Source organism: Penaeus chinensis, chromosome 31 (assembly GCF_019202785.1).
Source record: "Penaeus chinensis breed Huanghai No. 1 chromosome 31, ASM1920278v2, whole genome shotgun sequence".
Taxonomy (NCBI): domain Eukaryota; kingdom Metazoa; phylum Arthropoda; class Malacostraca; order Decapoda; family Penaeidae; genus Penaeus; species Penaeus chinensis.
This window is the reverse complement of record NC_061849.1, coordinates 19,843,064-19,868,912: the sequence shown is the minus strand read 5'-3', so window position 1 is coordinate 19,868,912 and position 25,849 is coordinate 19,843,064. Positions and strand designations below refer to the sequence as shown.

Genomic DNA, 25,849 nt, shown 5'->3' with positions numbered 1-25,849 from the left:
GGATGCCATGCACGGCAAACGCGTGGGTAGGTGTAAACCCCTGGCGAGAGACCAGAGGGGATGCCCTTCCACCTACAAGATATCAGTGTTTGGAACCCTTTTGCTCATCCCTCTGAAGCAGCCACCCAAAGGTTGCTTCACCTCAGTGAGGGAGGGAGCTCTTGCACTTCTTCCAAGAGGTTCCTCTCATCCCTCTGAAACGACCACCCAAAGGTTGTTTCACCACAGTGAGGGAGGAGAGGACCTGTGCCTTTTCAAAGTGAATCCCTCTTCCCTCTGAAACACCCACCCAAAGGTTGTTTCACCTCAGTGAGGGAAGAGGAGTCCTGCACCTTTTAAAGGAAATTTCTTCAGCCCTCAGAAACAGCTACCCGAAGGCTGATTCACCACAGCGAGGGAGAGAAGCTAACTTTCGAGGCGGTTCCAGTGGCGGGACGGGAAGGCGGTGTTCTGTCTAGCAGCAGCTATTTCGACAGAACCAGGCTGAGGGCCTGAGAAAGGGAGGAGCTCCTACCTGCCTATTCATTCCTAAATGAAAAACTAGAGTGGCAGTCATCAGATGGTCTGCCATACCAGTCTCTAGCAAAAAGAATGGCAACTCTCTGCACACCGTAAGGCAGGCACGCTAAGGCCCCCCAGACACACCCTCCCCTGCGGGAGGTAAAGGTCTGCCCACGTCCGAGCACGAGCCCGAAGATAGGGTCCAGTTCACCAGAAGGTGCACAGAGAGTTATTCTAATGCCGAAAATTCCGTAAAAGAAAGAATAATTGCAAGCAAGCAAATTGCATCGCGGCAGCAACGAGGGGTGGGCGCCGAAGCGGGGTGGGTCCAGGATATTTCTTTAATTCACCCGGCAAAAAATTCCGAGATCGAAGGATCACGGTAAGCTTCTTTGGATTGTTCAGCTTGGCGCCACCCGCTGCGCCCCGTCGAAAGCCTTTTCCAGTATAGTCCTCACGTCGCTCTGAATTAGCCTCGTAAGGCTAATTCAACGCTGGGAGAAAAGAGTGGAGGGTTCCTCCTTGGCGAATCCTGTGGCTGGAATGGGTAGGAATTAGTGATAGAGGTAGAGTTTAAAAGAACGACGTCAGGACTTTCCCGATCTAGGAAGTCGTAAAAGATTTGTTTTGCGTTATAAAACGATCTTACATTCGCTTGAACGATTGTCAGCATGCCACTCAGAGTAGGTCGAGATGACGGTGACCTACTTTTCGTGGCGTTTGCTGCTCACGGAAATGCGGCCGAAGACGAGCCCCAGACTGGGTCTCTTCGGGGTCCGGGAGGGACTCCTTGGAGAGGGAGACATGGAATTCCCGGGAATCGGCGGACCAATTCCCGACGCTATCATGTCTCCCCAGGTTTCCCCTGACGGGAGGACGGGAACTGCGTCCCCAGGGGGAACAGGCAGCGCGGTAGCCCCCTCTTCTTCCTCAGGGCTGAGGTCGATGTGGTGGTCGCCACTCTAGCCTCGGTGTTTTTTTGTAGTAGTGTAGGGAGTATGTTTGTGAATTTCTTAGCTTTGCATTTGGCAGCTATTAAAGCTACGTGTAATATGGTCTGTATTTTGGGGATGTTGTTATGTATGAAGGTGTTGTTTTGGGTTAATTGAGGTGCAAGAGGCATGGTGTTTCCCGAGGGAATCGTGTTAGGGCGTTTTGTGGTGGGTGTGGATGTTTGTAAGGGTCGGAGTGTTGAGACGTAGGTTGGGTTGTTGTTCTGTTTTTGTGCTTGTCTTTTAGTCTTTATTATGTCCTTGCGTTTAGGGCAAGATCCGCTGATAGCGACATGCTGCCCCTCGCAGTTGCAACATTTGATGGTCTTGTTGCATGTGGCAAATAAATGGCCGGCAGATTTAGGCACCATGACAGATTCGAACCCGGCCAGAAATGAGGCAACAATCCATGTATCAGGACAGATAAGAAGGTACATTAGGATAGTGGTCATAAAAAACTACAGAGGGCCAACCTTGAGTCAACTTTTGGTACAATTCATTGATTTCTGCTGTGCACTTTGAACTGTCATGTGGGAAGAAAGCACACAATATTCATAAACACGTGCGCACAGGAAAATACATGAATGTGAAATGTCAAATTCTGTAAGTATTGCTTCCTTATAGGACAGTTTGACCTTTTTTCTTTACCTTTTACCTATATCTCATTCTTAGGACATGGTGTTTCAATATGTGCTATTTGTTCTATAAAAGATGGCGTAAGGAACGGCAAATTAAAAATGATTAACGACTTCTGAACAAACTTTTCTCGTTCTAATTATTCTTATCTACTCTTTTTCTTTTTTTTTCAGACGTCTGATCCATCAAAGCGAGTAAAACTCTACTTCAGAGTCTTTAGAGTGTGGCGTCCTAGTTACGTGGCCCTGAATCCTTCCGGTGACGCTTACTATGACAGCAATGTGGTTGTCCTGCAGGACACCATAAGCATAAGGCATTACGAGTCCGTCGGGGATGTCTTCAGGATTTACTTCCATAATGAAGTCTCAACAGTAGGTTTTAAGTTTTTCTACAGACAAGTGGTCTAAATAGAAACAAATGCCTCTCATAAACCTTATTTTGTTACTGAAGACAAAATAAGGCTGTATTTTGCTGTACGTATCAAAATGTTAAAGGATCTAAATATAATGTTAAATAAGCCAACGGTATAGGAATGTAGACTATTCCATCAAATTTGTTTGTGACATTCTCCTGTATTGAAAATAAATAAAATCCTCTATCCATTGTTATGGCGTATTTTCTCAAAACATCATGAAGAGAGACTGGTTATACATATCAAATCACCGATATTCATAGTGTATATGCATACTCATAAACACGCACGCACACGCACACGCACACACGCGCACACACACACACACACACACACACACAGACACACACACACACACACGTGCACGCGCGCGTGCAATCCTTATCCATAGTCATATGGAAATTTGTCTCCAAGCACTTACGCGGTGTCCCTTTTAGAATTTTTTTCCTTGTAAAACCAAATGCGATTTTTGACGTCCAAATTTGATGCACGGTAGCATTTTAGACAAATACTAATATGCCCGCCTTTACACCAGCAACTGCTAGGCTGGAATTGGTTGAAACACCTTGAATTACATCTGACTTACATCCTCTGATTTCTACCTATAAACAATTTACAGATGAATATTGATTTACACATTTTTGTAATATAAAATATAAAAAGTATCTTTGGCAACTTAATAAAAGAGTATTAGTTCTTATTTTCTAATGTTGAATACATTTCTGCAGAAATCAGAACAACACAAATAATATCTTAAGGCGCGGTCACACATCATCAACAAATCTTGTAGCCGCACTCAAAATTCTGCTCTTTTGAAATGAGATGGGGCTGGTAATTGACTGCCAGTATCTTACTTGTAGCAACAACTGTTCCAAGCCGCACGCTTCAACCAAAGTGCTTTAGTGCAATTAGTTCCACCATGGAACACTTTTGGAAGTGTAAGGTAAGGAATGGTTGTAGAGCTAGCACTCTGGACAGTGATTGAAATATAGAAGCATGTCTGAAGTGAAGAAAAAGGATGATAGAGGAAGAGGAGGAGAAGAGAGAGGTAAAAGTATGCCAGTCAGCTCTGTCAGAGCAATTATTGGAGAGTTGGATATATGAAGTAGAAGAAAAGATAATTGGAAAGTGGTCCAGAACTGACCACTGAAAATCTAAATCGAGGGCAAGGGAGCAAAGACATGATGAGAATTTAGTATATATGTCAAAGTGGGTGAGGAGATCTGAATTAAGGGCAATGTCAATGTTGGAGAAAATGCATTCCAAGGAACGGCCATGGGAAGTAATGGTGGAATCTCCCCAAAGATTTTGGCAACAGTTGAAGTCACCAATTATGAGGAAAGGTTGTTGGAGTTGGATAAGTAGGGTTTCAAAGGCTTGAAAGTCACTGGGAAGGGAGGAGAAGTAAACTGAAACAACTTTGAACCAGTGGCAAAGAATAGTGGCTTGAAATGGAGTTATATAGGGAAGGGGGGTAGAGAGACTGGAAGGTGGATGAGGGAGAGGAGTGCTCTCCTGAATGTCCTCCAGAGTTTCTGGAGACAAGATAAGTGGGAAGGTGGGAAAGAAATTGAGCTTTTCTTTTATGGAGGGGCCGAGGAAATAGACATCTGAGGAGCAGAAGTAGGTGTAAAAAAAAGGATGTAGTAAGAAACGATCGGGTGGAACATTTACAATGTCATTGCAGTTGGCGAGGAGAAGAGATAGGCTCCATGGAAGTGGTAGAGATTGGAGTATCTGGATTCAGATTTTTTTTTTTTTTTTTTTTTTTTTTTTTTGACCGGGAGAGGTGGAAAGGTGAGGGGTAGCAGGAAGATCTAGAGAATATTTAGAAAGAAGGGAGAAGAATGGGGCGAAGGACAGCACTCGAACAGGGTGGAAGAGGAAAACCTTGTTTCATGTCTTGTATTGCATGGAGTGAGGCCAAGTTTGAATCTGACAACTGCTACCTCAGACTCAGACTTGTAGGCAGGGTACTTCCTATAAAATACATTTGGGGCCAAATAGCACACGCACATAGTGCAGAGCAGTACTGTCGTTTACCTGGTTGGGCAGATAGAGGGCAGCAGGTTGTGGAGCGACAGTACATGGCCAAAACGCCAATTGTTATGGAGGATACGGTCAGATGGCAGGACTCTCTGCCAATATAGAGCTCATGGGGGAAATTATAGCTATGGAAGGTAAACTTGGCAATATTGGAGTAGGACTTATGGCAGCCTCTGGGGGGAAAAGTATAACCGTACTGATATTACATTATCATCAGTGAGCCAGGAAAATACGTTATTTTCACAGTCTGACCAATCTTCGTCACAGATAGAACAATCAGCTGGGGAGATGGAAACAGTTACAAGTATTAAGGGAAAAAAGAGGTTGGACAGAAATAGGTTTGCCAGAGGGATCAACAAGGGTTGATAGTGGGAATCATATATAACTGTGATAAGGCATGCATGATCGGGATGGTTGCAGAAGAAAACTTTGCCCACTTGTTTTTGGACACCTCATTGGAAGAGAAGAGTATTGTTGGGGTAAGGGACTGTAAGGAGAATCACAAAAAATCGATCCCATTTGGGCTAAAAAGAGAACTCAAGAGGTTTGTATGTATGGAAAAAAGTAGAGGGTCGAAGACAGGAGAATGAGGGAGTTCAGTTGATTGAGGCAATACAGTGGAGAGGAGGACAATAAGGATGAAGAGTAGAAATAAGAGGAGGCTGATAATGTAGATGGGATGAGGGATGATGGGAGAGAGGAAGGGATCTCTTTTGAATATTGAGTTATGACTTGGATGGATGCTTTGAGATAGGTCAAGTTGACACTAAGTGTCAGTATCAGTGTTCAGAGCCATGATCTAAGGAGAGTCATTGGTCAGAAAACCAGTTAAGATACATTCAGGGAGGCTAACTGATAAAGGGACAAGCCTCAATGATCCTAATAATTCTAATTAGGGTACGAAATCTTCATTATTGGCTACGATTAGCCTGACATTTATGGGAAGGGAAACAGTCCACCTCTCCCCATGAGGACTAAAGGATAGACGACTAACCATGCCCATAGCTCCCTTAGGCCGTACAACAAGGCTTTCACACTTAAGGAGTTGAATAAAAGGGACCGAAAAAGAGAAGGAAAGGGAAAGGATATGACGAAAAGATTGAAACCCAAAGTAGGGAGCTCCCCAACACTGGGCCTGTTTGCTAGGGGCACACCATCATAGGAGGAGTTTATAATTTCCATTTTTTAATCTCTTAACGAAAGCATGTTCAAATAATGAGAAGGTTAATAATATGACTAATTCATAGTCAATAACAAGCTGAGAACATATTTTTGATCTTTGAAATCTGATAGAAATTTTTATTCATAGATGCAAAGGGGGTGATGGAGGGAAGAACAAATCCCTAGAGGAAACGTTGAAGTAAAAAAAGTAAGAACCACTGTCCTACAGCCATTATAATGCAGTGCAAAAGTTGTGATACTATCCCATACCAGAGCATAACCATCTTTAACTGATGACTGACTACTTATTTATATGGGCCTGTTGTATCAACAGCTAAATGTCTGTTGTTACCATAAAACTGAATTCAAACACCGACTATGCCCCTAAATTCTTATTTTAAATGTCTCGTAATGCACCAGTTTATCCCTTCGCCTTATCATGAAAAGCATGATATGGTGACGGAAAGTACATTAAAGGTGGACAAGAATATCAAAAGGCAAAGTTGGGCCCATATACATGTGGACATAAGGGTCATGTTCGTAGAGAACAAGCTTACTAAGTTGCGGGATGATGTGGTAGGGTGGCCAGTTTTTTTCTACCCCGACTTTGACCCCAACATGCTGACGTCAGCATACCAGGGTTCATTCACAGCTGAGTCGACTGAAAGGGGCGGCTGGGCACTAGCCCAGGACCTTGCAATTACAAAGCCAGCGCTCTACCACTGAGCTATGCCTCCTCTGGACAAGAATATATGCATCTGTAAAAGCAGTTAATAATCACAAAGGCTATGTGTTCCATATAATCCTCTTATAACACCCTTTTCACTCTAGGGATTGTGCTAGCTGCACAAGGAAGCACCAGGGAAGCCCCCTGGTTTGCCCCCTTTTGACTCGGGGCTGGTAGTTAGATTTCTCACTAACGTTGTGGGACCACGAGGTCACATGCTTTGGTGAGGCGGATTGGAGGCAAAGCACGTCCAAACGCTGCGAGGGCTAGACACATAAGATGGAGTGGAGAATGTTGGGAGAGATGAAGGAGTGTATTTTTAAGTTTGAGTAATGACCTGTGTGGATGATTAGACATGAATGGACGTATCAAAAATGTACTATAAAATTATCTCTTTTTCTGTAAAACCAAAGATAAAACAGAACATTTATGAAACACCGGCACAGTAAAACAAACACTAAAACACAAAAAACATAAGACATAAAACACAGAAAAACAGTAAAACACGAAGCATAAAATAAAATGAGAACCACCTTCTCTCATATATAATACAATTGTATTACTTATCTTTTATATTGCCGAGACCACCTTATCCTTTGAACCACAACCACTGACAGGACTGGAACTGCCCTAGAATCCGAACCGGTCTGCCTGAAGGCCTGGGGACTTTTCATTGTTACCTCGGCCTACGAAACTGAGTTTTGGTTCTCATTACTGTTTGATTTTTTTTTTTTTTTTTGATGTATATAATTCAGCATAAATTCTTACTGTCATAATTAAAATATTCTTAAAGTTCTGTTCATAAAATAAATAAAAGTTTCATGAAATAAAATATTAAAAATAAAAAAGAACCATCGTTCACAAGTGGATATTATAGTAAAGTAAGTTCCTAAAAATGTTTAGTGTAAAAATGTAAAACATAAAATATAATAAAGTTCAGATAGAATGATAATAATTAAAATCGATAAAGATTAAAATTTTCTTTTCAAATTCATTTTCTTTTTGGTGGTCTCTCTATTATCTGGCAAAGGTTCGTCTAAACACGATGTAAAACTTGAAACACATTAAAACAAAAGTAAAGCAAACAAAAGGGTAATGAGGCCGCGCAGATGAGTCGCTCCAGGTGGGCTTCCCATTTTCTGTTGCTGCAGCTTCCTCACCGCGCCCCTGGGAGGTAAATTCAGGGAATTTGGGCGGTCTAGGAGGCGTCTGAGGCTGCAACCTCCTCCATGGAGCGAGGATGGACGCGGTCCTTCATCTCATATGGGGGGGGGGGGAGGCACTGAAGGATATATAGGGGACGGCGGGGGACGTACATAGGTGGTCCACTACAAATTAACCAAGGAAATACCATACCATTGCTCCCAAAGGCCATTTAGGATTGACGCAGAGGCTTTCTTTCATTCTTTCATACCCTAAGAGTTCAGGCACCGGGTTATGTCATGTGGATAGTGCCTGTTTATCATTTTGCTAATCAAACAGTTATGTTTATTACTTTATCACTGTGCTTCTAATGTCTGTATTGTTTTTTTGACACCAACAGAAAATTTACTTTTTAAACTAGTATGGTAAATGAGTGTGATTTTTTATGGATTTCTTTATTCATAAGAAACCTATCACAAATAACAATAACAGGGGTATTCATGAAATCCCTTCAAATATGGCTATATTTCATGGACCCACAAAAAAAATAAATAAATAAATAAAAAGATAAAAAGTTAAAATATATCCAAATAATATCCCAAAAACCACAGAGGGCTGACTTTGCTTCAGCTTTACATAAATAAAGGTTAACATAAATTCTTCTATGAGAAAAACAGTATAATAAAATAACAGATTTTCACTACATGTGCTGGGGTATTTTTTTCTCATATAATAATGAAATCTTAATCTCTACACTTTGTACATTTGCTTTCATATTTCTTTCTTAAGGAACGGGTTTCAAATGCAAATAATGTTTTATCATTAATTAAAATTCCAACACTGAAAATATAACAAAAGACACATACAATGCCACGAAAATAAAGTATCAACATTTAATTATTAGAAATGCTTTCTCTTTTTTTTAATTTACATAACATACTATCTATTCCAAAAATAATCCATAAAAAAACATAAAAAAATATTAAATTATAAAAAAAAAATTAAACATCCAACAAAAACCTGAAACCTTTAGAAACTTGAGAATGATAAAAAGAAGAAAATATTTTCTTGTTAACTATGACAATTATAATGATGAGGAAAAAATATATATAAACTTTACTTGGACTAGATTAACAAGAATATGCCTTTTTTAATTTTTTTTAAATCTGAAAATATCACTAAAACACATGTGAGGGCTGATTTTTGGCATATACAGGCTATTTTAAAAATGCTTAAGTGAATTTATTACAGAACATTTTAACCATGATATGCAGATTATTATCATCACAATACAATATGTAAAAGTTTCTACACTTATCTGCCCTATTTTGTGAATAGTAAGCTGTCACAGTTGTGCTATTTCCTGCTATACATATATCTTAGCTATATGAGTTTAAATGTACTGCAGTAAATTGAGTAACTTTTGTTCAAATCCCTATGGATGAAAATTTAAAAAGTCAATCAATTCATCTTACCCAGCTGAATTAAAATTATTTCAAAATAAGATACAATTGAAATCCATCAACAATAAATATCATTCAACAAGTGAGCAGATATGAAGTGAAGATTATCAAAGCATTACTTTTCTTGATATGATACATTCTAAAATTCACAAACCATAATGGTTGGGTCCTCTGAAAAGATACTAATGTACTGATCAATAAAAATGTCAATTAAGTCCACATTTCAATCAACTGTTGATGTCGTTGCTGTTGTCGTTGCTGTTCTTGTTATTCTCACTGCTATTTTGCACACTCCCTTTACCCTTCTTGTAGCATGGTGTGAAACATCATGACGACTTTTCTACGACCCCAAATCTCCTGGTGCCAAGCCTTTGCTTCCAAACTGTCAGCGAGACACAGACCTGTCGATGTCCTCGTCCATCCACTTCTCACAAAGGCTTCGAAAATCTTGAATGAAATTATATTGCTGAAAAATATTTAAACTAAGGTCAGTATTTTTTTCTGAATGTATGTTTACACATGTGAGGGCCTATGTGTGTTAGCGTGAGTGTGAGTGTGAGTGTTAGCCTTCGTGCTTGTGCCAAGCAGCTTTCACACCAAAGTGGCACGTCGCACGTGGAAAATTACTCGTGGCTAGTGGCAAGTGACACATGACACAGTGATTTCAGACTAAGGTTGCGCATGTCATGTGTCAGGCAGTTTTCACTTGGTTCACAAGATGGCATAATCATAGAATAACAATGTTATTGTTGTCCCATGTCTATATATACATATATATGAACATAAGCACAAACATAGTAATGTGTAAATAATAAAGGAAAACAGCCAAAATAAGAAATATAACAAAACCGTAAGGTTTTAAACACTTCACAAGTTCCTCTTTCATATGAATAATTAACTGAAATGGATGATCTATTAATCCAGATACATACATACATACATACATACATACATACATACATACATACATACATACATACATACATACATACATATTATATATATATATATATATATATATATATATATATATATATATAATACATACACACACAAACATATAAATAACAACCCTCCCTGACCAGGACTTGAACCCAAGTCACTCCAGGTATGAAACCAGAGGGCCAGTACTAAACCAACCATGCCAGATGACCCATTAAAAGTAGAGAGCAACTAGGATCTCACTAGCTCCATAGACATTACCTATCTTCTCATACTCGGTATTGGCACTCAGTGGAAACTGATTTAGCAATTTAAATCTTAAGTCTGATGTAGTGAGGTATATTTAAGAAAGATGGAATAATGCAATGCCGCATTGATATCATTAAATAACAACCCTCCCTGATTGGGCCTCAGTCACTGCAGGTATGATGCTGAGGACCAGTATTAAACCAAACATGCCACATGACCCACTAGGATCTAACTAGCTCCATATATATTAACTATTAATACTAGAGTAATGATAGCAAAGTTTTACATACACTCCCCATGGGCTCTCCCCATGGATATGGGCACTCAGTGGAAATTGATTTAGCAATTCAAATCCTAATTCAGATGTACTGAGGTATATCTATGAAAAATGGAATAATGCAATGCGGCACTGATATCAATAAATACCAACTCTCCCTGACCAGGACTCGAACCCAAGGCAACTCCAGGTATAAAACCAGAGGCCCGTACCAAACTAACCATCTCACACAATCCACTAAAAGGAGTGTGCAACAAGGATCTCACTAGCTCCATGTGTGTGTGTGTGTGTGTGTGTGTGTGTGTGTGTGTGTGTGTGTGTGTGTGTGTGTGTGTGTGTGTGTGTGTGTGTGTGTGTGTGTGTGTGTGTGTGTGTGTGTGTGTGTGTGTGTGTGTGTGTGTGTGTGTGTGTGTGTGTGTGTGTGTGTGTGTGTGTGTGTGTGTGTGTGTCTGTGTGTGTGTCTGTGTGTGTGTCTGTGTCTGTGTCTGTGTCTGTGTGTGTGTCTGTGTCTGTGTATGTGTTTATGTAAATATATATACATGTATGTATGTATATGTGTCTGTGTGTGTGTCTGTGTCTGTGTATGTGTTTATGTAAATATATATACATGTATGTATGTATATATGTCTGTGTGTGTGTATATAAATATATATACATGTATGTATGGTATGTATATATGTCTGCGTGTGTATATATAAATATATATATATATATATATATATATATATATATATATATATATATATACACATGTATGTATGTATATATGTCTGTGTGTGTATATATAAATATATATATACATTTATCTATATAGATATACATACATGTATATACATACATATATATACATACATTTATATACACATATATGTACACACAGACACACACAAACAAGCAAACACACACACACACACACACACACACACACACACACACACACACACACACACACACACACACACACACACACACACACACACACACACACACACACACACCACACACACACACACACACACACACACACACACACACACACACACACACACACACACACACACACACACACACACACACAGTAGAGCAGATAATCGAAAAACACTTCAAATGGTGATACAAGCATAAAAAATGACAGGAATATTCTCTATAGGTAACTACCTCAAGATGGCAGCCATATTTCAAGATGACTTCTGCCTGTAAAACTTGAGAATATTGGCCCAATTTTGATCAATCCATATTCAGAAAGAGATTGATGTCTGGCTGAGGGTCAGTTGTTTCAGCCCAAACAAACCTTTCAAGAACAAAAAGATGACATTACACTCGGTGAAGGCACAAAAGAACAACAATGCTTTTGATTTTGCAGGTCCCATGGCAGACACTATATCATGGATTGCAATCTATTTGGCATTGGGTCTTCAGCTATAAATGACCCACAGTTTCAAAAGACCAAGTTCCTCTAGTGAAGAAAAGGCAGAAACAGCTCTGACAACCACAGCTGTGTCATTGGCCTTGATCACTGTTTTGTACATTTCCAGATAGGCCTCTTTGGTGTACATATGATATCTTGTGTTTGCCTCCTCTTGTTGACATGGAGAGACTCGTGAAAGGTCCCTTGTTTTGTTACAGACAGCATCCTCATTCTTTGTCACAATGATACTATCAGCATTATCCATATCTTTAATTCAGTCTGCAGATAACAGGAACACCTCTATCTTGTTCATCTTTCTTGTAGCATGTCTCAGACATAAGACTATTCTGGTAGAGAGGTCAAACACAACATCAACCCTCCCACAGGTGGTTCAGTAAGACTTAGTACAGACCTTTTCTCTAACATAGTCATCAAATATCTTTGAGGTACATGGAGACAGTACATTAATCATTGCTGAGCCATCAATGACTATGACTTCTGTTGTCGTTCTGGAGCAGCCTGATTTTCAAGTTGGAAGAATTTTTCAAGGCGCATTCTATACTTTGATATGAATTCACAACCCTTAAAAAGAGCTGACAATCTTCCTTCAGTGACGATACCTTTTCCTTTGAAATGATGGGCAATGGATGACACTTGAAGAATGTAGTGTGATTCTCCTTGACTAGAAAATATGGATTCTCATCTGCATCCAAAGATCTTCCATGAATGTTTTTAACTAAGCCTTGCCTCTTGTCTGATGAGTACTAACAATTACTGCAGCAATTGGTACCTTTGTGTCAAGCATCAGCAGATCAGATGAATCTTCATAAAAAGGGTTCCCCATTTCACTCATCAAAGAAGAGTTCCTTCATTTTGTCAAATGTTTTCTAGGCAGTCAAGCTCTGTTCATGATGCCTCACAATGCTGGCTGCTTCTTTCTTTCCTGACACTTTCTCAGAGGCAGCAAGGAAGTGAACTGAAGTCAATTTTCCAGTGACTATCCAATGTCTGAGTTCTACAGATTTTCTGTAATATCCACTACTACTCCACTTACCTTAGTTACAACATTATTTTATTGCACACATATATTTATCTGTGTGTGTGTGTGTGTGTGTGTGTGTGTGTGTGTGTGTGTGTGTGTGTGTGTGTGTGTGTGTGTGTGTGTGTGTGTGTGTGTCTGTGTGTGTGTGTGTGTGTGTGTGTGTGTGTGTGTGTGTGTGTGTGTGTGTGTGTGTGTGTGTGTGTGTGTGTGTGTGTGTGTGCGTGTGTGAGTGTGTGCGTGTGTGCGTGTGTGCGTGTGTACATGTGTGCATGTGCGTGTGCGTGTGCATTTGCGTGTGCGTGTGCCTGTGCGTGTGCCTGTGCCTGTGCCTGTGCCTGTGCCTGTGCCTGTGCCTGTGCCTGTGCCTGTGCGTGTGTGCGTGTGTGCGTGTGTGCGTGTGTGCGTGTGTGTGTGTGTGTGTGTGTGTACATACATATATATCAATCCTTAATATATCTACAAACATTCAATACATATATATATATGCATAATATATGTGTGTGTGTGTGTGTGTGTGTGTGTGTGTGTGTGTGTGTGTGTGTGTGTGTGTGTGTGTGTGTGTGTGTGTGTATGTGTGTGTGTGTGTGTGTGTGTGTGTGTGTGTGTGTGTGTGTGTGTGTGTGTGTGTGTGTGTGTGTGTGTGTGTGTGTGTGTACGTATATATATATATATATATATATATATATATATATATATATATATATATGTATAGACATGAGGTTAGCAGGTCTGTAGTCTGACAAAACAAAATTTAAGGTACATGATACCTTTCCTTTAATTATTTTTTTTCTTTATTATTTTGGAGCACTTTTATTGCACAGTATGATATTCTCATATGCAACAATAAAGCAGATAGTGCAATCAGCACACAAAAACTTCAAATAAGAATATGGCATTACTGGGCAACTGTATGAAACTCACCTTAACAGTTTGCACTGCACATGCCCCCCTGAGGTCCCTGAGCAAAAATATTGTCTGGTCTGGTGTCACAGAATTATCAAAGTATTGTAGGAGGCAAGATGCTACCACACAAGCTCTGCCCAAGCCACCCATGCAACTGTGAAGAAAAGCAAAAGAGATGTCACAAAATGGTTTAGATTTTCCTTTATATTTTTTGCAGGTCCAAAATTTAATTTAAAAAAATCTACTTCATATAATTTCAAATTAATTTCGGTTTTCTAGCCTTCTATTCTTTTCACCCTCTTTTTATTTCTAAGACAATAGTTCATTTCATTCTCCATTTTCGGTTTTATGCAACAATAGATTTTTTATGGTTAATGGTTAATTATTATTGATTAAAATGCAAAATAAATGTGCTTAATATTAAAAGCATATAGCACTATAAGAAGGCATAGTATCAGAAAGAGTAGCAAAGGGGGTGAATTAATGATTAGGTGCTATATGTCAACAGTCATACAGCTGTAGAATGGTATTGGAAAGGTAAAGATAGAGAGAGCAAAGAAGGAATTAGATCAAGAAAAGGATATGTATGCATCTGAGGACGGAAAACATGTTCTCAAAGCAGAAAGGGATTCCATAAGGATGCTTAACAGATTGGAATCATAGGAGCGGATCAGAATGTGACAGGAGATAGGAGTGCATAAAGCGGGTGTAGCTAATAGTTAAATGAGCAAGAGCTGTCTCCCATTGTCTGTTCTGATGATATGAGGCTGACCAGGAGGAGATTGATAGAGTTACAGTAACTAATTAATTGGTGAGAAGATTTTACCAGAAAGATTGTCATCTGGCATAAAGGAAAGTCTTAACCCCTACGACCAGGCTCACATCATAGTGTTGGTGTGGTGTGAACATAGTGGTGGAGCATACTAAAGTATCTGCTAGTTCATTGCCAGGGATTCCGATATGGCTGGGCACCCAGCAAAACTGATTTGTAACGTATAGACAGGTAGAACAACCAGTCCTGAATCTTACAGACAAGGGGGTTGGTCGAATGCAAAGATTTTATGAGAGATAGTGAGTTATGAAAGTCAGTAAAAATAGTGAAAGAGGAGGAAGGGAGCAAGTATGTGTAGTAAAGGAAAAGGGTATGTATATAGTTCTGTAATAAGGACACTGCACTCAGAGGGAGGGGATATTTGAATGTACAAGTTGGGAAAACTAATGCAAAACCAACACTAGAGATGGATTTGGAGCCATTAGTGTAAACATGGATACTGGAAGGAGTGGAGACATAGTCAAGAAAATGGGTGAGAAGGACAAAAGGGGGATCAAGGGATAGTTAGTCTGGTGAGCGAAAGTTAATCGAAGCAGGCACTGGAGACAAGGGCACCTCATCAAGAGAGAAATGGCACAGCATAAGGCACCTAGGGCTAAGAGAAGACCACAGGGGTTTGCTGTAATCAGGATGAACAAGAGGAGGAAGAGGCAAAAGAATATATATGGAATCCATAATCAAGAGTGGAGAGGATCAGAGTAACATGAAGATGGAGGAGGGCTTTGAAGAGAATCTGTAAGATTCAGAGGTGGTGGCAAGCTTTTTCTTTTATAGAAAAGATATGGTCTCGCTCGTAGTTTGGAGTAAATAAATAACGCCAAGGAACTTGCCAGAACAACATATAAGAAGAGTAAAGGTTGGGGACCTACACGTGTGGGAGAGAAAAGGATGAAGAAGAATTTGGAGGTAGAAAAGTGAATGCCATGATTAGTGGCCCAGGAAGTTACTGATGATATTACGGACTAGAGAAGTCGGCAGAAGGTAAGGTATGAATGGGCCAGAGACAAAAATGGTTAAATCAGCTACATATAGTGATGACCAGGCCCCTGGCTATAGATATGAAAAAAAAATTATTAACAGCAAAAAGGAATATGCTAGTGCTAAGCACAATCCCTTGCAAGACAGCTTCGAAATGAGATGATTTGGAAGAGGCAATTTTGACCTGGAAAATGAGTTTGGAGAGAGAGGGAAAATTTCCTGTCATCCAAATGTGGTTGAACATAGTTAACAGGAAGGATAGAGAGGAAGACGGAAGATGTCAGAGCATACAATAAAGAATATCGTCAGGGCCTTATGGGTGTTGCAGCATAACTGTAAGGTAGCATAAAGTTCAGAGAAAGAAAAAGGAGCATTTTAGGACTCATCAGAGGACAGGGTGAGTGTGATGGGAGTGTGTTCTCTGGTGGTCTTAATGGAAGAAAAGTGTGGAGAAAGGCGAGAGTAAATGACTATTTCACTGGCTGAAAAAGTAATTTACAGTTCGGGAGGTTCTGGGAATGGATGTACTCGATTGTAGCTGTGAAACATTGTAGCATATATGGAATAGATGAGAAGGAGGATGGGGGGAAAGGAATAGTAAAGAATGTAATAAAAGTATGCCAGTCTGCTTTATCAAGGCACCATCGTGGGGGATTAGGAAGTGGGGCATATGAAGTAGGAGAAACGAGAATTGGAAAGTGGTCTAAAATTGAGAGAGGTCAAGGCATGAAAATGATTGTCTGCGCATGTCAGTGTGTGTGGGAAGATCTGAATTAAGAAAAATAAATTTGGCTGTGGTAAGGAAGCATTCTAAGGATCAGCCACAGGTGGTGGTGGTGGAATCATCCCAAAGAGTTTGGTGGCATTTGAAATCACCTACTATGAGGAAAGGTTGCTAGAGGTGGGAAAGTAAAGTTTTAAAGGCAATAAGTCAATGGGTTGAAGTAGAATTAAATATTTGTGATCTAATGGCAAAGATATGAATAACTGTGCAGATGACAGAACTTTGAAAAAGAAGGAATAACATAAGGTGTTTTCTGATGGATATCTACTGACAAGACATAGAGGGAGTGTGAGGAAGAGACAAAATGATAATTGGGAATTGTATATATATGAGGATGTACAAGAAAAGTCTCTTGGTGACAGATAATGGATGGGTTATAAGAACTCATGCCATTTTGAGATATCACCTGTCCATTGCTGTGATTGGATATCACCCATTGCCAGTAAGTTTAAAAAGCAGTGCTACTCTGTTAAGAATTTTCTTGTTTAGGATGTAGAATGTATTACTTTCAGGTGAAATATTGTTGGCTGTACATACATACTATTAGAGGAATTGATTGCATTTTCCCTTTACTATCACAAACTAAATAAATATCCCCCCCAATCCAGTGCCTGTTGTTGCTGTGAGGGGTGGGGGGGGTATCACTTCATAGTAAAGGACAGGTGATGTCTCAATATTTCAAGAGTTTACATCCTGATTGCCAAACAATCACTCAAGTTCTGGTCCTCCCCTAGCTTGGCCAAAAATTTGCCTGTTAGTGTAGGCTTAATTAGACAGTACCACCTAAAAGAATTATAAAATCATGTCAATATTGATAATATAGATATATTTCAATACTTACTGTACTAAAACCTTCCGTTTCTCTTCGAGGACTTGCCTGATACAATCAATAATGGCCATAACAATGTCAATGGATGGGGCAGTTCCATCAAGGAATGGGTAATGGTAGACACGTATTCCTCTAATTTCATATTCACTGATCAGGTCAGGAACACGGTACTTCCTGAGCTCACCCTTTGTGACTAATGTTACTATATCTGTTATTCTTCTTTCTTCAATATTATCTGAAAGAAAATATAAGTTTAAAATTCATCTGACTTCAAATCCATGTATACTGCTAATGGGAGTTGTCTTGGAAGAATGTGTACAACAAATAATAATAATATAGCATTACAAAAGTTAACCACAGTTTCCAAATTAAACCAAGCAAAGCTGCATAGAAAACAAGCCCCTAAGCAAAAAGCATGTCACAAACAACTAAACGGATAGTTTAAGTTTAGTTTTGATTCCATTTGTAACAATGGATATTCTTGGTGTGACATACTGTCTGTTTCATTTTGATTCTAAACTATCCCCTGTGTGCAAGGAATGGCCGGGGTTACCATCCACTGGCGGCGAGGGATTCGAACGCAGGTCAGCAAGATTGCTAGACGAGAACGCTACCGCTGCACCACACAGCACACTGAGATAATGTTGGCGACACATTTAAATACGTAATTCAACTAACTTCAAATCTTTAAAACGTACCAAGATCTGTGCTAAGGTTCTGGAAGATATTTCTGAAGCAGCATCCTGGCAGACCACTGAGGGCTACACTTTCAGGGCAACCCATGAATGACATATCTAACCTTCAAAAGAGAAATCAAATTGTAACAAAAGAAACATATAATGGGAGGATCAATCACTATATAAACAACAAAATAATGAATTAATTAGTTAATAAGAAACAAAAAACAGGAACTACAGAATTAAATAATAAATAAATATATGAAATAAATATATATATACATATACATATATGTATATATACATATATATATAAATATATATATATCTATTGCTACATGCATGACCCATTCTCATAGTGTAATTCGAATATGACAAGAATGCAGTCCTACACGCATGAACCACTCGCATAGCATAATCCCAATTGACAAGAATGCTATGGGAGGACAAAGGGGAAAAAATGAGAGGAAGAGCGAGGGGAGACTGGGGGCTGAACGTGGCAGCTTCGGCCTGAGCTATTTTGGCACAGTTAGTTGGAATGCAGGTGGAAGGGTTGGGTGGGATGACCCAGCAGGACTGAAGGAAGAATTAGTGTAGCCTAAACGGAGGTCGAGAAAGAGGAAGAGTGAAGGGGATAATATGGTCATCAAGGAAAGTCCTTGCTGATGTGTTTGCTTGAGCAGTGCTGCTGACGTTCCCGCCATAGCAGTGACCTGCAAAATGCAGAGCAGAGGATCCAGCAGACGCTCCTGGGACAAAAGTAAGCAGACCAAGAGGACTGGAGGAAACAAAATGTTTGTGGTTACAGTGTTGTGTCAGGGATGCAGAACTGAGTGTGTGTTGACACGAGTGATAGTGTGGCTACATTAGTTCCATTATGTTTGTGTACTTTGTGTTTTGGACCTGAAATGAAGGTGCCAGTATGTAATTTATAGAGGTTCCTCAAATTAAAATTTAGAAGAGGAACACTAAATTCATCCATTCTTTCCACATTATCCGCCCAGTGTCTCACTGGTGTCAGGAGTGGGATTGTGTGGATAGCATGTAGATTAGATGAAGATGAGTGACACAGAGCCACAGGCCAGAGTAGAGGACAGAGAGACTGCAGTCAGTGAGCAGATGCAGGTGCAGTAGGATGGGTCATTCACTACAGTGGATGCAACCAGAGGCAGTCTATAGCAGCAAGTCGAAGCACTGACAAGACACCAGCAAGAACAGGAGAGGTGGTCAAGAGTCAGATGTCAGCTCAGCAAGAGATGTGCCGGAAGATGATGGAGCAGCTGAGTAGGCTAACTGCTCACTGTTCCTGCTACTTCTAGCATTTTCAACACCAGCTGGACCAACCATCTTTCGCCCTAGAAGCATGCCCCTCAAGATTTTGTTTGTTTGAAACTGCCAACATTCAATGGCAGTGATTCTTTCACACAGTATATGACACAGTTCAAAATGGTAGCTGATGGGAGTGGATGGGATGATGACCAGCATGCAATGCAGGTTCCAGCAATCCTGCATGATAAAGCAAGAGAGGTGCAAGAAGGCCTTCCACCGGAACAGTGCAGGAGCTTTAGTGAGCTGAAGACTGCTTACTAAAGCTCCCAGGAAAGAGTAGTATCATGCTCAGCTGAAATGCCGGTGCGGGAAGGAAGGAGAGTCACTTCAAAAATTATCCAATAATGTGGAAAGGTTGGTGAGGAGGGTACACCTCGGGATGCCAGAAGTGTGGCTGGTTGTTCTAGCTCTTCAAGCTTTTATTGATGTACTGGATCATGCGTATGTGCAACAGGAATGCCCAAGGACTCTCTCCGAGGCATGCCTCCCACTGGAGTGGGAGGCATGGACCAGCAGGGGGCAGCATACAAGAGAAAAGTGTAGAGGGTTTTTTGCCTCAAAGGGAATGGTCAGTCAGAGCCCATCAGACCAGTACCACTTCAGTGTGTTTAGGAGAAGGGGAACTCTGCTGGCCAGTGTCCCCGACGATGTTGCTATAGGTGCGGCAAGGAGGGTCATTTAGCAGTTGAAGTCCTACAGGAAACTGAAAGGAGCTGGGAGGTGTAGGGGGTTCTCGCCAGCAAGATCGACAATCACCCCCAAGGTATGGCAGGTCAGTTACCCCAGAGGTCGCAGGTTAAGCATCCAACAAGCCTCCACAAAAGTTACAGCTTAGCTACGGCAGGAAGCAAGAGAGGAAAGCAGCAAAGAGGATGAGGAAAAATCCGTGCCCTCATTGAAGACACTACTGTACAAGCCATTAGGGGAAGACTACGAGTAAAGAAAGAAAAGATGATGGTAATAGTGCTAGGGAGTATTGATGGAAAGCAGTGTGAAATGGTTGTGGACCCTGGTACTGAGAGGGCATTTGTGAGGAAGGGAATCTTCAAGGAATTACCAAAGCACCCTAATCCCTTATGTGGCCCTACAGGGGAGCTCAGTCCATTGTGAGATCCAGTGAAAGTGACTATAAAAATAGGAGGGTACAAAATATATTTCCCCGTGATAGTAGATAAAACAGACTAGTGCCTACTTGGGCTCGACTTTCTGGCTAAGGTCGGTGGTGATGTACTGGTGACCTACAGCTACCAGATGCGATTCCTTTTGTTCCCCTAGGTATACATGCTTTTTCACAGGATGTAAGAGTTGAACCAGGTCAAGAGGTAGGTGTAACCTGTATGCTAACTCAGAAATTGGTGGGAAATTATGGCTTGGTTGAACCATTTGAGTGTTTACACTCCTGTAGGAGTAACTGTGGGAAGGAGTTTAGTGTCAGGAGCAGACAGTAAGGTAATGGTGCTAGTAATGATCCTGAAAGCTGGTATGCTGCTGGGTGAGTGTGAAGAAGTGGAGTTAGTGTCCCAACCTAGTGAGACAAAAATGGCTGTGGGAACACAAAGCGAAAGCTAAGGGATGAATCCTTCCAGTTAGGAGACAGGGTTTGGCTGCATAACTCAAGAAAGAAAAAAGGGCTCTCACCCAAGTTACAGAGTGACTGGGAAGGACCTGAATGAGGTGAACATACAGATCCACCAAGGGGGGAGAGCAAGAGCAAGCTGATGCATTCTGTTTGGTTGATCAAATATCATGGACCTGGAGAGTACACATGGGGGCATGATAGAAGAGAGCCTCATGGAGAAAGTAACACTACAGGTGGAAGAGGATAAAGTTTATGGGCCACCAAGTTGGATGACGGAAGAACCAGATACACTAAATAATAAGAGCGTGCAGGTGAAGGCAGCAAGTGGAGAGAAAGATCATCAGTCGCGAACGAGACCTAATCCACTCCACAACTCCCCATAAAGCCCCTGCATTGAGGAAAAGATTACCCAAATTCGAAGTGCCCATTACTACAGTGTCACCAAGACAGCCTCAAGCCCACAAACCCCCCACAAGGTTCAAGGAATATGTGTTAGAGAAAGACTTGGAGGAGTTACGTAGGGCAGAGCCATGTTATATAGGCACTCATTCTCGCAGATGGTGGGGCCAAGTATAGGAGTGTTTGGTTAAGGGACTAAGAGATGTTCATACTGGGAAAGTTGCACAATTATAAAAGGACACACAAGCCCTATTTGAGGATGCATGCATGCTGAGAGAGATAGAGAAGAATGCTCTGCCAAATTGGTCATAGCTGGCAGAGACAGAGCAAGAAACACTACAGGACATAAATGCTGGAGAAAAGTGGCTAAAGAAGGAAATTAGGATTGAGAGGTGTTATTGGGCTGGTGGAAGGAGCGACAAAAGTGGCTAATCAAGAGCAAAGGGAAAGTGCAAGACCCTGACAATTCAACTACGATTAAGTATTACTTGCTGAAAGAAAGTGTGAAGGAAGAGGAACCTAACCCTCGTGAGACTGTGATGGTTCCGATGGAAGGAACAGAGACTGTTCCATCTAAGGAGGGAGGCAATACTACATGCACAAACCATTCACATAATCCAAATTTGACAAGAATGCAGTGCTACACGCATGAACCATTCACATAGCGTAATCCCAAATAACAAGAACACTATGGGAGGACAAAGGGAAAAAAAGAGGGGAGACGAGGGGCTGAACTCGTGGCAGCTTTGGCCTGAGCTTTTGAGCTCGTATTTTGGTGCAGTTGGTTGAAATGAAGGTGTAAGGGTTGGGTGGGATGACCCCAGCGAGGCTGAAGGAAGAATTAGTGTAGCCTAGACAGAGTTGGAGAAAGAGGAAGAGTGACAAAGAAAAGAAAAGGAGAGGGTGATAATGTGGTCACTAAGGAAAGTCCCTGCTGATATGCCTGCTTGAGCAGTGCTAGAGACCCCGTCATAGCTCTGGTAAACACAGAGCAGAGGATCCAGCAGACGCTCCTGGGACGAGAGTGAGCAGACCAAGAGGACTGGAGCAGACAGAAAGCTTGTGGTTACAGTGTTGTGTCAGGGACGTGGAACTGAAGATGTGTTGACATAAGGGTGATAGTGTGGCTACATTAAGGCCTACAGAAAGATCAAGTGCTAGTGACCAGTGCAAGACAGTAGTTTCTCATGGAAGAAGTAGCGGGTGTGTTAGATGATCGTGCCCACAAATTCATATACAAGGGGGCTTCAAAAAGTTCATGAAAAAGTCCATAATTAAAAATCATATGGGAGGATTTTGATTTCAATACACCTGAACATTCTTGTACCGTGTTATAACGTGTTTAAACATGAACCCTTAAATGTAGGTAATATCGCATCGCTGGTATCAGCGTTTGCTGAAGTGCATTAAACTTAAAGGAGCATATGTTGAAAAATAAACATCAGAACTGAAACCGTTTTTCCATACTGTCCTTTTTCCGCGAACGTTTTGAAGTCCATCATATAGATGTGAACCTTACTATGAAGAGGAAATAACCATAATAATTCAGTTATATAAGTGTACTTTATGTGCTTTGGGACTGAAATGCAGGGGCCTTCTAATTAAAGTTTAGAAAAGGAACAGTATATTTACCCATCCTAATTTTCGCTAAATGTAAGACACCCATTTGAGGGTGAAAAAAATAGGGTATATTGTTGATCGTCTGTCCATTTTATATTGTGATTTCTTGCGTTTTTTGTGCGAGTCCCGTCTTTTTTTCTTTCTTTTTTTTGTCTTTTTTCTGATATCCACCTAAGTTTTCATTTAATGTTTCAGTCCTACGCCTTGAAATAAGAATTTTCACGTGATACCATCTTTATAATAGTTGCCATCAGGATAGTGCAGAATTAACCCGTTAGTTGGTGGTCAGTTCATCGGTGGGTCGCTAGGTGCCGTCCCTTACCCTGAGAGGCTAACTCTTGTCAAGTAGGAAGTGGAGAAAAATTCTCGCATCATAGCCCACCTTTTGAAAGTAAAGAGAAGGCTGTTTAGAGACGGCTCTCTTCGGAGTCAAAGCTTTCACGATTTGAGCTATGGTGGTTATATGGAGGAATCCTATTCTCACCCATGGACAGAAGCGTAGGATCGACTTTACCGTGCAATAACTCAATTAGGGTAAGGAGCAGTGGATCATTGGTCACTCGTGACAGAGGGGATCTATACTGCCTTAAGGGAAGTGCCCCCCACTTGTGGAACTGCCAAAACACCCGGCAAGTTAATGATATGGGACGCTTTCTCTAGGAGGGCAATGGGTTAATTGTATTAATAGCAAATATGTGGGTAAATTAAAATATCTATTTTATACTCTTAAAGTATTACTTCTCGAAGTCTTTTGATTAAGCAGGAGCATTTGTTTATCAACCAGATTGTACATCCGTCTATAAGGCAAGAACTGTAACAAATTAGCTCTCTATATGTGAAGTTAAGTAATCAACGGTAGCCAAGGAGCACCACAGATATTGATCCTATAGAAAATTAGTGTTGTATAATCAAACATGATTTACAAAGCAAAGGCACCATCTCCATTCACAATCTCGATGCAGCACTTACAGACTTGTGAGCAAAGATGTCCACAGAAAGCCTTCTAACCCTGGTGCTATCACTGCCACATACACATAAGGAAGTGAAGAGGGTAGTGTGCATTAAGTATTAAAAAAAATTATAAATGAATTATAATGACTTTAGTGGACCATTTTTAACCGATTCACGTGTTGATACTGTGTGTGTGTGTGTGTGTGTGTGTGTGTGTGTGTGTGTGTGTGTGTGTGTGTGTGTGTGTGTGTGGGTGCGTGCGCGTGCGCGTGCGCGTGCGTGTGCGTGCGCGTGCGCGTGCGTGTGCGTGCGCGTGCGTGTGCGTGCACGTGTGCGTGTGCGTGTGCGTGTATGTGTGTATGTGTGTGTGTGTGTGTGTGTGTGTGTGTGTGTGTGTGTGTGTGTGTGTGTGTGTGTGTGTGTGTGTGTGTATGTGTTTGCATAAACACAATTTGTGTAAGCCATTAGAACAGAAGACCACGAGTCTTTCAGTCAGTTAAGAACCACTGCCTCAGTGAGGAACTAGATGACGATTACATCTGACCTCGTCTGACCCTTCAGTTCGCTCCCAGAGCTGGCTGGATGGACACGCGACACCGCGCTCAGCGCTTGTCCCAACACATAGTGTGTGGTCACTTATATGTGTTGTAAGTCGTACGTACAGTAACTACCATTGGTGTCCACCTACAAACTCTTACATCTGGTAGCAGGATGGAAGCAGTCTCCGAAATCCGCTCGACCAACGCTTCCACGATACGACCATGTCTTCAAAACCATTTGAGTACACATTTTGGGCCTCTTCATTTCTTTTTCCTCCCTTCATCTCCCATAAATGTGTTAAGCCGTATGTGCAGTCGCTCTTGCGTTGGTTTTGTTGGGGAAAAGTGTTAAGCGTTTTCACTCTTTTCTTCTAACCTCAGGTCACATTTTCTGACCTTAGATCACATTACTGTATGACCACGGTATTTGTCAACAAACAAGAATATCGTTCATCAGATAATTAATTTCTCTCGTTTTTAGGGATTTATATTGTTTCAACGAATTTAACGCGTTCATAATTCTACACGAATATCATAGCATTTCTACTAGCGCGTTTCTGGTCTCGACCTGACCTCATTTTCCCTTACTTCCGGTCGGACGTCAGATGGCTTAAGAGACAGCTCGTTGTTCCCGTTAACTGGTTGTCGTAATCGTTTACACTATGCCTAACTTTGTTACATTGCTCATTGGTGACGTGTTCTATCGGCGTTGGAACGGAGCTTATAACGCGATTTTTGCATAATCTATTATTTGAATGTAGCGCTAGAATCTTCCCCATATCATACTGCACAGGGATGCCTGATATAATGAAGAGTTGCGTAAATCACCTAAATCACCTACGCTCCAACGTTACAATAGTAGGTACAGGTAAAAAAGGTTATTCATTCGATAAGCAACTTTTATTTGAGTCGGTGTGACCCATTGATTTATGTAGAACTAGGGCTGGAGGCTGTCCCATGTCGTGTGTTCCCTTTACTGTGTTGTTCTCTTCTATAGAAATAGTCGAGCTATTTAACCACTATCACTGAGAGAGAGAGAGAGAGACACTGGCATCATCTCTTCGTGTGGATCTCAGCACCAATGCTCCGATTAATCCCGTTGCAAGGAGTGCCAACGCATGAGCCAGGGAGGAGGTGTCATGACCAGTGAAGTTAATCAAAACATGATGTAAGCACCAGAGCATATCTCCTCCTGCCGCCGACAGAGAGAAAATTCTGATCGACACAGGCAGGGAATATATATTCTGATAGTGATCACACTCATATTTTAACCTTCGCAGTCTCGATGTTAACCGTCGGCACCACCATTGCAATGGGTGAAAAGTCTGCGAACCCTTGCTGACCTTTATCCACCTTTCTGCTTCCTTGTCATCTATCCTCCAACTTTTATCTTGCAGGCTGGATCAACCCTCTCCCACCTTTCCCCTTTG

At 41.1% G+C, this 25,849-nt stretch overlaps 1 protein-coding gene across 2 annotated transcripts in view; it reads right to left on the bottom strand.

Moving 5' to 3' along the window:
* Nucleotides 1-8,093: 8,093 nt before the first annotated feature.
* LOC125041960 (cyclin-dependent kinase inhibitor 3-like) overlaps nt 8,094-25,849 on the bottom strand; it is a 35,140-nt gene continuing 17,384 nt past the window's right edge. Inside the window, exons 3-6 of one of the 2 annotated variants that reach the window (XM_047637397.1) lie at nt 18,024-18,124; nt 17,338-17,560; nt 13,921-14,056; nt 8,094-9,547 (exon numbers count right to left, since the gene is read on the bottom strand). In XM_047637397.1, coding sequence (XP_047493353.1) covers nt 9,467-9,547; nt 13,921-14,056; nt 17,338-17,560; nt 18,024-18,124 — 541 coding nt within the window. In that variant the 3' untranslated portion in view covers nt 8,094-9,466. The remainder of the gene's footprint in view (nt 9,548-13,920; nt 14,057-17,337; nt 17,561-18,023; nt 18,125-25,849) is intronic. The other variant, XM_047637398.1, reaches the window with a different exon arrangement.